The sequence below is a fragment of the Cebus imitator genome, unplaced genomic scaffold (genome assembly GCF_001604975.1).
Source record: "Cebus imitator isolate Cc_AM_T3 unplaced genomic scaffold, Cebus_imitator-1.0 Scaffold42, whole genome shotgun sequence".
Taxonomy (NCBI): domain Eukaryota; kingdom Metazoa; phylum Chordata; class Mammalia; order Primates; family Cebidae; genus Cebus; species Cebus imitator.
Window position 1 is genome coordinate 10,796,108 of NW_016107357.1, and position 12,061 is coordinate 10,808,168.

Genomic DNA, 12,061 nt, shown 5'->3' on the forward strand with positions numbered 1-12,061 from the left:
GTTTCTGGGTGGAGAAGCTGTGACAGATGGGGCCGCGGGCCTGCCTTTCAGTACATGAGGGTTAAATGGGTTCTCGCGGAAAGTGAAGCCACCTGGTCTGCCTGTGCAAGCACCAAAACTGAAGTTCATGGCCCAAATCACGCTGCTGATGTCTCCCTTTCAGGAACCTCTCTGTTTCTGGCTTGACAGTGGATTAATTGATAGGCTTTGGTATTAACATTGTTCTGTCTTACTGTGTCAGCGACTCTTTTAGGGAATGGTATTCACCTTCTTAATGGGAGCTAAAATCGAGTCTTTTATTAAGCCTAATTACAGTGTTCTAAATGAATGGCCCAAGAAACGGCAGCTGGTGGTCTGAAGCTCTGCCCCTGTGCCCCTTAGTTAAACAAATACTTTGACTTCCATTTCCTCTTCAACCCTGGTGAATTGAGGCAATCTGTCTTTTTTTTCTTTTCTTTTTTTGAGACAGAGTCTTGTTCTGTCACCCAGTCTGGAGTACAGTGGCATGGTCTCTGCTCACTGCAACCTCTGCCTCCTGGGTTCCAGCGATTCTCCTGCCTTAGCCTCTCAAGTAGCTGGGATTACAGGCATGTACCACCACACCTGACTAATTTTTGTATTTTTAGTAGAGATGGGGTTTAAATGTCGGCCAGATTGGTCTCAAACTCCTGACTTGAGGTGATCCACCTGCCTCAGCCTCCCAAAGTGCTGGGACTACAGGTGTGAGCCACCACGCCTTGCTGAGTTGAGGCAGTCTTTTAAGTCCTAACTGTATGTCCCTGGACTTCTGGTATCTTTTCCCCAGGGACAGAGCCCCTTGGTCACAGCATGGTCAAGGTTGGGCCAGGCCAGCCTGCCACACGGTTGTGCCCTCAGCTCATAGGCCTGGGGTGTTGTGTCCAGGTCTCTTCCACCCGAGCTGTTAGGCTCTGTCCAGGGAAGTGCCAGAGTTGTGAGTGCCGTGGAAGAAATGCCAAGTGAGGAGTGGCCCAAGGCTTTAGGCAGGGAGAGAGGGAGTGTGAGGAGGGGCTGTGCAGGTGCCCCAGCCATGGAGTTCTCCCTGTGTCCTCGAGGGTGGTTCAGAGGTGGGCTTTTATAAAGATACCTTCTGACCATAGAACAGAGGACCTGAATTCAGTTACAGAAACCCACACTTCTAAAAATGCTTCTTGGCCGTGAGTGGTGGCTGGCATCTATAATCCTGCACTTAGGGAGGCTGAGGCAAGAGATCACTTGAAGCTAGGAGTTTGAGACCAACCTGGAAAAAAGCGAAACCCCATCTCTTCAAAAAGTTAGCTGGGTGCGGTAGCATGCACCTGTGGTCCCAGCTACTCTGGAGGCTGAGGCGAGAGGACCCCTTGAGTCCAAGAAGTCAAGGTTGCGGTGAGCCATGACTGTGCCACTGCACTCCAGCCTGAGTGATGGAGTCAGATCCTGTCTCCAAAAAATTTTTTTTAAAAATTAAAATGCTTCTTGTATGTTTGAGACTGTATCCTGCTCTGGAGGAGAGTGAGGTGTTGATTTTGGCCTTTGTAATTAAGTAAACAGACATTCGCACCAATCATAGGGTAAAGGTGGGGGAGACGCCATAAAGCGAACCAGAGCGATGGGACTCTGGGCGGAGAGGCCGCATACAGGCCTAGCCTGAGTGGCCCTTGAAGGGTAGTTAGGGCAGGTGGAAATGGGAGCCTTTCATGTGGGGGAACTATGTTGTGAGTTCTGTGGTCTTTCTAAACTTGCCAGCCACAGGAGTTGGTGCTGTTATGCCCACTTCACTGATGAGGGAGATCATTGAGTCAGGGTTTTACAGCTTGTGGGAGATTCAGACCTAGATCTTTACCTCTCAAAAGCCTTTGGTTCCCTTTCCCCCAGTGCTGTAAACAGTAAGCAAAGACAGGAAAGCAGGAAGGTATTCTGGCAATGTGGAATAGTCAGATGGGGCTGACGCGCTGGCTGGAAAGATGACCTGGGGTCAGATGATAAAGGGCCTTGAGCGCCCTGGCTTTGGGCATTATTGTGAAACCATGGGCCCAAGGACACTGGGGATGATGGGAAACAGCCGGGTGACTTCCTGACAATCATGCAGTCCCGAAAAGTGAGTCTCTTAATCTTTTTAGCTTTCCCATCTGTTTAAAATACCACCCACTCTTGCGCCCTTACCAATTTTATAAAAGAAATACAAAACAGAAAAAAAAAATGCAATTGACCCTTGAACAACATAGGGGTTAGGGCACCAACCCCTGGCACAGTAAAAAAAAATCCATATATATCCTTCTGAAACAATTCCATTTAAAAAATCATATATTACTTTTGACACTCCAAAACTTAACTACTAATAGCCTAATGTTGACCAGAAGCCTTACTGATAACATGAGCAGTTGATTACCACATATTTCACATATGTATTTATATATTCTTATAATCAAGTAAGCTAGAGAAAAGAAGATGTTATTAAGAAAATCATAAGAGAAAATGTATTTGCCATTCATTAAGTGAAGTAGATTATCATCAAGGTCTCCATCCTCTTCATCTTCACATTGCGTAGGTTGAGGAGGAGGAAGGGGAGGGGCTGGTCTTGCTGTCTCAGGGGTGGCAGAGGCCGAAGAAAACCCATGTATAAGTGGATCCATGCAGTTCAAATGTTGTTCAAGGGTCAACGGCACAAAGTAATAGCCACCTGTCTTCTGTGGTTTGGAGCTTACCTCCTAAGCATGGCTGTCATCTTCTGTGTTTGTGTGTGTATACACACTGCACAGGTACAGCTGTGTGTGAGAACATGGCATCACACTAAATACGTGTACCTGCTTTTTCCACCAGTGCTTGTATTACCATGCCCCTGACTTGGTGATTTTTGATGACTGCCACAGCTGTACACGATTTCATCCTATGGCTACTTGGTAATTTATTTCACCTGTCTGTCACATCTTAACAGGTTTGGTTTCTTTCCCACATAGATCCTGAAATTCCTGTTCAGGTCACTCAGGATATTGAGCCTCATTTGGGAGCCTTGTTCACCCAAATGTTAGAGGTTGGGACAATAGAGGACTTGAGGCTGGTGATGCAGTGTGTTCTCCAGGGACTGGATGTCAGTAACATGTGGAAAGCAGATGTGCAGGTGGGTGGCTTCTCCCTCCTTGTGTGGCAGGCTTGGAAACCATGTCAGCTCAAATGGGAAAACTGATTTGAGTTGCGGTGTCACCCCTAAAACTAAACAAACACATTCTAACTGGTAAAGACTCTAAGCAAAGAGGGAGGCTGTGAGAGGGAGCTGTGGTTGGGACAGCCCAGGCTGCAGTGTAGGGAGGCCTTAGTTTTCAAATGGGAAGTTTTTCAAATTATAGATGTGTGGTCTTGGCACGTCAAATACCAAGTATTACGTATTCACAAAACTGATACATAGAAAAGTTAAACTGCTCATTCTTTGCTGAAGACCTTTTGCACCATAGTTTTTGAAACATGTGGCCCGATTGGGCCATACTGCCCTCATGCCAGCATTCGAGAAGCGCTTAGGTTAGCCTACCCGCTTGAGTTCCCATGGAAGTCACTAATACAGCCTGCGTGCTGTTGCATTTGCTGAGTGCCTTTGCACAGAGCTCACGTGCTGGGATTTGCTTCTCTGAGTGCCCCTGGGCACTGGACCTGTCAGATGTCCCCACTCTTACACAAGGAAGAAGGCCACAGAGCCAGTAGTTGGTGGGGCAGAGACTCCAGCCAAGGTCTCTGGTCTAGGCATATTCTGCCTCATGAATGGCTTGGTGACTCCTGGTCATATATAGGTATTGGGTACTGATTTGGACAGGAGAAGAGCTCGAGAGGCTAATCTGGGAGCTTACAGGGAGGGGTGTAGGTCAGGTCTGAGGGCGGCAGCAGGGAGAACCTGGTCTTCTCTCTGGTCCTTTTTGTCATGTGCCTCTGCAGCATGATTGGGTGACAGCTCTGAGAAGGACTCCAGGCCTCTGGGCTTCCCTTCAGCAAGCCAAGAGGAAACAAACCCAAATTTCTATTTGGACCAGTCAGTCAGGAGACTTCCCGGAGGAAGTGAGACTCCAGCGTGCACTGAAGAACACAGGAGACTTGGTTGGGGCAGCAGCAGGGGGGGTAGGGGAGGTGTGCACAGTGTAGGAAGCGTGTTGGGCTGCCAGGAGCAGGGGATGTGCAAGTGTAAGAAGATGGACAGGGAAAAGTGCCGGCAGGCGGGCCTGGTAGGGAGGTACAGCCTGTAGGTGGTCAGGAGGGCAGGAGTGGAGACAGTACTTTGGGATGTGCATAGTGAGAGGGTGCAGGGAAGGGAAGAGAGCGAAGGGCAGAAGCCAGGAGTTTGGCTAGGGTTGTGGTGCTACACAGCATTAGGGGAGAAGAGGCTGGTGTGAGGCTGAAATAGAAACTGACTGACAATGTGAAATGCCTGGCACTGGGTCAGTTTTTTCATATAGGCACTCAGTAAAGGTAGGGCTCAGCCCATGTCTCATTGTTTAAAACCTTATTTTTCAAAGAGGAAGTTTCTCAAATTATAAATGTGTGGTTTTATGTGAAATACTAAGTACTACCTATTCACAATACTGATACCTATAAAAGTTAAATTCTGGCCAGTGTGGTGGCTCATGCTGTAATCCCAGCACTTTGGGAGGCCGAGGTGGGCGGATTATATGAGGTCAGGAGTTTGAAACCAGCCTGGCCAACATGCTGAAACGCTGTCTCTACTAAAAATACAAAAATTAGTCGGGCATGGTGATGGGTGGCTATAATACCAGCTACTTGGGAGGCTGAGGCAGGAGAATCGCTTGAGCCCAGGAGGTGGAGGTTGCAGTGAGCCGAGATCATGCCATTGCCCTCCAGCATGGGTGATAGCATGAGACTTGGTCTCAAAATAAAAAAAAAGTTAAATTTTCCTCATTCTTTGCTTAAGACCTCTCCCACCATCCGCTTTGAAACATGTGACCCAATTGGGCCATATTGCTGTCATGTCAACATGTGACACCTGTGACCACAGCACCTAACCTGATTGTTTCCATATTTTCCTCCAGCCCCTGCTAGCTGTAAGCATGCATTGTTGCTCGGTGAAGTAACAGCCAGCATCCTCTGCATGGACAGAACCTTGACAACACAGGCTCTCTGTGATTAGGTCACAGTGTGTGACCCTTGTGCAGTCCACTGTCCTGGCCCACTTACATGTTTGGTTTAGTGAGACACCGCTGAGAGACCCTGAGTTTGCCCCAGCTCTGCTCATGGTCTTCACTTCCTTCCTGTCTGCCTGCTGATGTGAAGGGTGTCCCCCTCAGGACTTAACCCTAAGCACACCTTGTCCATGTCTCCTGACACCAGGGCTCTCAAGGGCTCCACTCCCAGGGAACCGGCTTCGTCCTCAGGCAGAGTTCTTAGGAGAGAACGGGCTATCTCTCCTGCTAAGTTTTTTCTTTTTCCCCAGGCTGTTGTGTTAGCTGTTACATTGCTGAGGCTGCTACTGAACTGCCCACTCAGTGGAGAGAAAGCAAGTCTGTTGTGGCGTGCATGTCCCCAGATAGTCACAGCTTTAACAGTGAGTACCCTCTGGAGAGGTGTCCTCCAGCTCCTCCTCTCCCTCTCCCTTAAAGACAGAAGTCAACCTTTTGGGCTCTGCTGCCATGTGGCTTTATGCAGAGCATGTGTGGGCTGCTGCTTTCTGAGGACGGCAGTGAGCAGGATGCCAGGTTTGTATGTCTTGCCTGAACACACTGGTATTAACAGTTGGAGCAGTGGAAGGGAGGTGGTATTAGGGACATTCAGTAGCATCGGAAAGCGTCAGATAGGCAGTAAAAAGAGGGGTGTGATGATAACGGGAGGCTGTTGTGGAGGCCTGTTTCATTTTTAAAATTTTGTGTTTTATTATTTTTGTAGAAGTGGGGTCTCACTGTGTGGTCCAGGCTAAGGTGACATGGCTATTTGCAGGTGCAAGCATAGTGTTCTGCAGCCTCAAACTCCTGGCCTCAAGCAATCCTTCTGCCTCAGCCTCCCAAGTCACCAGGATTATAGGTGCATTGTAGATCCCTGTTTAATCAGATGATAATAGAAGGAATTCTGGGCTTTCTTTGTCCCCACAAAATATTGTGATTAGTTTAATGCACTCATTTATTTGTAGGAGTTCCGTGTGTGTGTGTGTGTGTGTGTGTGTGTAAGGCCTATGATACAGTGAGAATTAAATGCTTTAGAGGATGGGATAGTAATGTTGCAGATAGGAGGTTATTTTGTTACAATCTTACTCAAATGTTAAAATTTGTGTCCAGTTGTTGCTAGGCTGTTTGTTTCACTAGAACAAAAGCCTGGCTCAGATTGGGACTGTCATGAGTGTTTTTACGCTTAGATGGGAAGGAACAGTTTATATTTTACCATCATCCTCTGCAGTAATTGTAGCTGTTGCTACCTGAGAGAATTGGCCTGGGTTAGCATGTTCCTGGGGCAAAAGGGCCTAAAAAACAGACTTAATGTTCTCTCTTGTTTTTAATTTGGCTACTTTGTCATTTTCCTGAGCATCCACATTGGTTGATGGCAGAGGTCATTGTCACCAAGTGTGTGTGGTCAGCATCAGGAGAGGCATGTGGGCTGTAAAAGGAGGTGACCCATGCTGACGAGCAGGCACAGGATTGATGATGTGCGTGGTAGGCTCACACTGACAAGAACACCAGGCTAGAATCCGCTTATGTACACCCAAACGGTGGAGCAGGGGCCCTCACAGCCAGAATACCTAGCAGAACAGTGAGCACTGTGACAGACAGGACCCGAAAGGTCTCACCAGGGCTGCTGTGTGTCTCAGAAGGAGGGTCACGGGTAGGCTCTCCCAGGTTACGTAGGTAAGACGTTGAGCATTCTTCCTCTTGGGTCTGTTCTCTTTATTTTCTAGATCAGTAGTAGATGAATATCTTTAACTAGAACTGATTTGTAAGAAATTTAACAAATGGTATTTAACTGCCCACTGACCGCATCAATTCATTTTGGAGCACATTTTTACTGCAGTCACTCAGTGCTGCAGTGTTTATGTTATTTCCCTGGAGAATTACTTTCATTTTTTCTCTATTTCATCTTGCCCTTTAGCTCCTAAACCGAGAAGCTTGTCAGGAGCAGCCTGTGTCCCTGATGGTGGTCGAGCCTGTCCTAGACGTCCTGGCTGCACTGCTGCGGCAGGGGGAGGAGGCCATTAGCAACCCCCACCACGTCAGCCTGGCCTTCAGCATCCTGCTCACTGTCCCTTTGGACCATCTGAAGCCTCTGGAGTATGGAAGTGTCTTCCCGAGGCTGCACAACGTGCTCTTTTCAATCCTGCAGTGTCACCCTAAGGTGAGAAGGAGGGAGACAGCGTCAGGCAGCTTTTCCTCTGTGAGCAGGGTACTTTTAAGTCTATAGAAAGGTGGCAGCAAAACTTTACTGTTGCAGGATAATAATAAAATTAATGATTTGCTAGGCAAACTTTCTGTTCTAGTAAATTTCAGAGCTGAGTGGTTTCTCAGGCACAACAACACTGGACCTTCGTACTGTGCTTTTCTAGTGATGTTTTTCTTTGTTGGATCTGGTGCTTTGAATAGTGTTTGGATATTACAGGTCGAACATTTCTAACCCCAAAACCAAAATGCTCCAAAACTTGAAACTTTTAGAGTGCTGACATCATGCCACAAGTGTAAAATCCCACTCTTGACCTCATGTGATTGGTTGCAGTCAAAACACAGTCAAAAATTTGTTTCATGCACAAAATTATTTAAAATGATTATATGCAATTACCTTCAGCTATGTATATAATGTATATAAGGTGAAACAAAAATGAATTTTTAAATTGTATTTAGATGGATCCCATCTCCAAGATATCTCATATATGTGCAAATACTCCAAAATCTGAAATCTGAAACACTTCTGGTCCCAAAGCTTTGGGATAAGGGATATACAATCTGTGCTGTTTAAGGAAGCTCATTAGAAATTATTCTGTTTTTGCCCACCACATATTTAAATAAGTCACTCACTTGCATAGATCTCTCATTGGGCTTATAATTCAAGTGGATGTAGGGAATGAGGCACCCTGAGTTCCAATTTTATAGTATGCTCCTTTTTAAGTTAAACTGAAACTAGGGATAAATGTCCCACAGAAAAAAATGGCAGTTCAACTAGCATTTAGAGAACATTTGTTATGCTCCACTCCTATAGCAAGCCAGTGAAAGAGGTGGTAATCCAATTTTATTGATGAATAAACTGAGGCTCAGTGCCACCAAATGATTTGACCAGTTACTTAGCTGAGTCTAAACCTTAGACTCAAGACTGTTGTTATCTTTGAGCAGTGTTCTTTTCATGGTGCCACCACTATATGTGTGGCTGACTATATGTGTAGGAACTCATAAATAAGACAGTTAAGACATCGCTTAATGACAGGGACCTGTTCTGAGAAATGTGTCCTTAGGCATTTTTCTTGTGTAAATACCATAGATCATATAATACTTTCACAAACCCAGATGGTACAGCATACTACACACCTAGGCTATGGGGTATAGCCTGTTGCTTCTAGGGTACAAGCCTATATAGCACTTGACTGTACTGAATCCTGCAGGCAGTTGTCACACAATGGTAAGTATTTGTGCATCTAAACAGAGAAAATTTCCATTAAAAAATTAAAAAGTCTTATAATCTTATAGGACCACTGTTGTTTATGCAGTGTGCCTTTGACCAGGGTATTGTTTTGTAGCGCATGGCTGTGTGTCATATATTCATGCATATTCCGATATTTTTAAGTGCTTTGATGTCCTAAGGATAGAAACCTGCCAGCAGTACAGTTTTTAAGGAAAATATTCTCTGATAAGCTAAACACTCATGAAATTGGGTCTAACTCTAAAGCCTTCCCCCATTAACAATTGCCTTTGGCGCTGTTTATCTTATCAGTATCTTTGTTATGAAATCTGTTGGCTGATGTTGGATTTGTATGTGACTGTACAGTATAAATGCAATGCACATAAATTGCAAACTGAAATTACAGATCTTGCAAAGGTGCAAGATTTTGTGAAGTTGATGAAAATAATATTAGAAAGCAGCTTGATTCTTCCACAGAACCATTAGCAGATGACCATTTAGTGGAATTAAATCATTTAATAAATGGAGAAAATTGACAAGGATAATGATGTGGCATTACAGTAAAAATGATGTGATTAATCATAGCTCACTCTCATCTATTGGGGTTGGGTAGGGAACCTGATGCATGATCAGTGATCAGTGTCAGCTGTGTGCATAGTAGGCCCACATTGACGTAAACATCCAGCTAGAATCCTCTTAGGTGCCTCTAAAGGGTATAGCAAGAAGTCATCACAGCCAGCATACCCAGCAGAACCACCAGCCGTGAATGCTGTTCTAAGCACTTTACATGCTTAGCTTATTTAATCCTCATGATAACCTATCATCCTCATTTTGCAGATGAGGAAACTGAGGTGCATACATATAGAAAAAAGCTAGGTGATTTATTGAAGACCACATAAGGAGCCAGAGTGTGAACCCAGATAGTTCCAAAAGGATTTGTGTGCTTTCCATCAGTATGATAGCAAAGGATTAAGAGAGGGTCCTTGGGGAACTGTATGAAACGCCGAAATACTTTTGCAAAAATCAACTCTTTCTGAACACGCTGCAAAAAGTCAATAATTTGACATGAAGAATGTGGTATTATGCTATCAAAAATTTTGTTGTATGAATTATACCAAAGAGAATAATCCCAGTACTTGATTTCCTCTCTATTCACTCTGATACATGGTGCAGTGCTGTCCAGCAGTGTTCAGCAGTGGCGGGCGTGTGCTGTATCTCCGTCGTCCAGCATGGTAACCACTGGCCACTGGTGTCTTGACCCCTTGAAATGTGGCCAGTATGACTGGGAACTGAATATTTAATTTGATTTAATTCTAGTTAATTTAAATGTATGTAGTCACATGTGGCGTGTGGTGCTCTGTTGGTGACAGTGTATGGTTGTGATTCAGACCTAAAGATGATTGAGTACAAAAGAAGTGTGTTTTGTCATTGGAATCCCATTTTTCTTTTTCTTTTTTTTTTTTTGAGATGGAGTCTCGCTCTGTCGCCCAGGCTGGAGTGCAGTGGTACAATCTCGGCTCACTGCAACCTCTGCCTCCTGGGTTCAAGCAATTCTCATGTCCCGGCCTCCTGGGTAGCTGGAATTACAGGCACCCACCACCATGCCTGGCTAATTTTTGTATTTTTAGTAGAAATGAGGTTCCACCATGTTGCCCAGGCTGGTCTTGAACTCCTGACCTCAGGTGATCCACCTGCCTTGGCCTCCCAAAGTGCTGGGATTATAGGCATGAGCCACTGTGCCTGGCTGAAATCTCATTTTTCAAGATGAAGTTTTCAAGCAGACCTTTTCACCACTATTAATTGAGAGGCTTTGGTCCCCATTTTAAGTGCATTTGTTTTACTTAATTATTTTTTAGTACCAATGATACTTGAATATATTGATTAGTACTGTTCCTATTGTTTATTTCTACCCATTTCTAGACTGGATTAGCACCAGCTTAGAGTGAAAGGTATAGACTCAGCAAATTCCAAACCAGGATTGCCCCATAGACTCCTGAAGTTATGCTGTGTGGGTCTGTATCCCAGATAGTTAAAACAAGGGTCAAAGAGTCCAATACAAGATGGGTGAACAGTGATACCAGCACCCCCAGGCAAAAGGCTGTGGCTACCCCTGAGCACACACAACTGTTTTGGGTGTCCCGATAGACAAGGCTAAGAAAGAAATAAGTATGAGCTCCTTTAAAGTAGAAAAACTTAAATAATCACATGTGTACTTTTACATTCTGTTATCTGTCATTACAGGTAATGCTGAAAGCCATCCCTTCTTTCTTGAACTCTTTCAATAGATTGGTGTTTTCAGTTATGCGTGAAGGGCGACAGAAAGACAAAGGTAATTTGGAGTAACATCAGATACAGTTTCAAATGTATTTATCATGGGGTTTTGCTGCGAGCCACATGTTACTGAAAATAAAACTACTCAGTTGTGTTTAAATAAGAGAAACATTGATATCAAATGAATACTCAAAATAATTTCTATGTTTAAATTTCAAATGGTTACATTTTATCCTATGTAAAACAGTAGATGAATCAGGCATCTCCTTATTCACATAGTTCCTTTTCTGGGGGAAAAAAAAATCAGATTTAGGAAATAGTTACTGAGCGTGTATATCATATAAAGGGGATATAAAAATGACCACAACCCCATTCCTGCCCTTAAGAAGCTTATAGTTCAAAAGGGAGATGAAGAGGAACAGGCAAGTATAGAGCAATCTCATAAAAGGGATAAGGTCCCTCCGCCACTGTTCAGCCTCAGCTTGGCAAGGGTGTGTTTGTTTACTAGGGAAATACAAACTGCCATATGGCAATAGCATTATAATATATTATGTGTACAATTCATTTTTCAGCTTTGAAGCTTGTAGATTCCGGCTGAATTTCTAATTTGAGGGAGATTTTCATTATTTTAAAAATTGCTGGCTGGGTGCCGTGGCTCATGCCTGTCATCCCAGCACATTGGGAGGCTGAGGTGGGTGGATTACCTGAGGTCAGGAGTTCAAACCTAGCCTGGCCAACATGGTGAAACCCCGTCTCTACTAAAAGTAACAAAAATTAGCCAGGTGTGGTGGTGGACACCTGTAATCCCAGCTACTTGGGTGGCTGAAGCAGGAGAATCACTTGAGCTTGGGAGGTGGAGATTGCAGTGAGCCAAGATCACAACATTGCACTCCAAGCTTGGGCAACAGAGTGAGACTCTATCTCCAGAAAAAAAAAAATTGCATTTATTTCTATTTTATATTGCAGTATTTTGAAATTGCATAGCATGTACCAGCCCTTTACTGTCTAATGTGCTAAGCAGTAGGTTAGGGTGTCAGCTCAGATGTTCTGGGACCATAACTCAACTTTGATGGTGTCAGAAGTCCCTGTGACAGTAGTTCTGGACTAACTCAGAAATCCATGAGTGGTGCTCAACTTCTCTCCTACCATTGTGATTCAGTTTTGTAGACTTAAGCAATAGCCCTTTAACCAGACAAGTTTTTTTTTTTTTTTT

The 12,061-nt window shown here is 44.5% G+C and overlaps 1 protein-coding gene across 9 annotated transcripts in view; it reads left to right on the top strand.

Annotated features, from left to right (window-relative positions):
* The window catches only part of URB2 (URB2 ribosome biogenesis homolog), a 34,515-nt gene that overhangs the window by 14,044 nt on the left and 8,410 nt on the right, over positions 1 to 12,061 (top strand). For 3 of the 9 annotated variants that reach the window (XM_017526499.2, XM_037737778.1, XM_017526497.2), the window contains exons 5-8: positions 2,955 to 3,115; positions 5,426 to 5,536; positions 7,066 to 7,308; positions 10,819 to 10,906. The exons of 1 other annotated variant lie outside the window; for it this stretch is intronic. In XM_017526499.2, the coding sequence (XP_017381988.1) occupies positions 2,955 to 3,115; positions 5,426 to 5,536; positions 7,066 to 7,308; positions 10,819 to 10,906 (603 nt within the window). 5 more of the 9 variants (XM_037737780.1, XM_037737779.1, XR_001824508.2 and 2 more) reach the window with 3 other exon arrangements.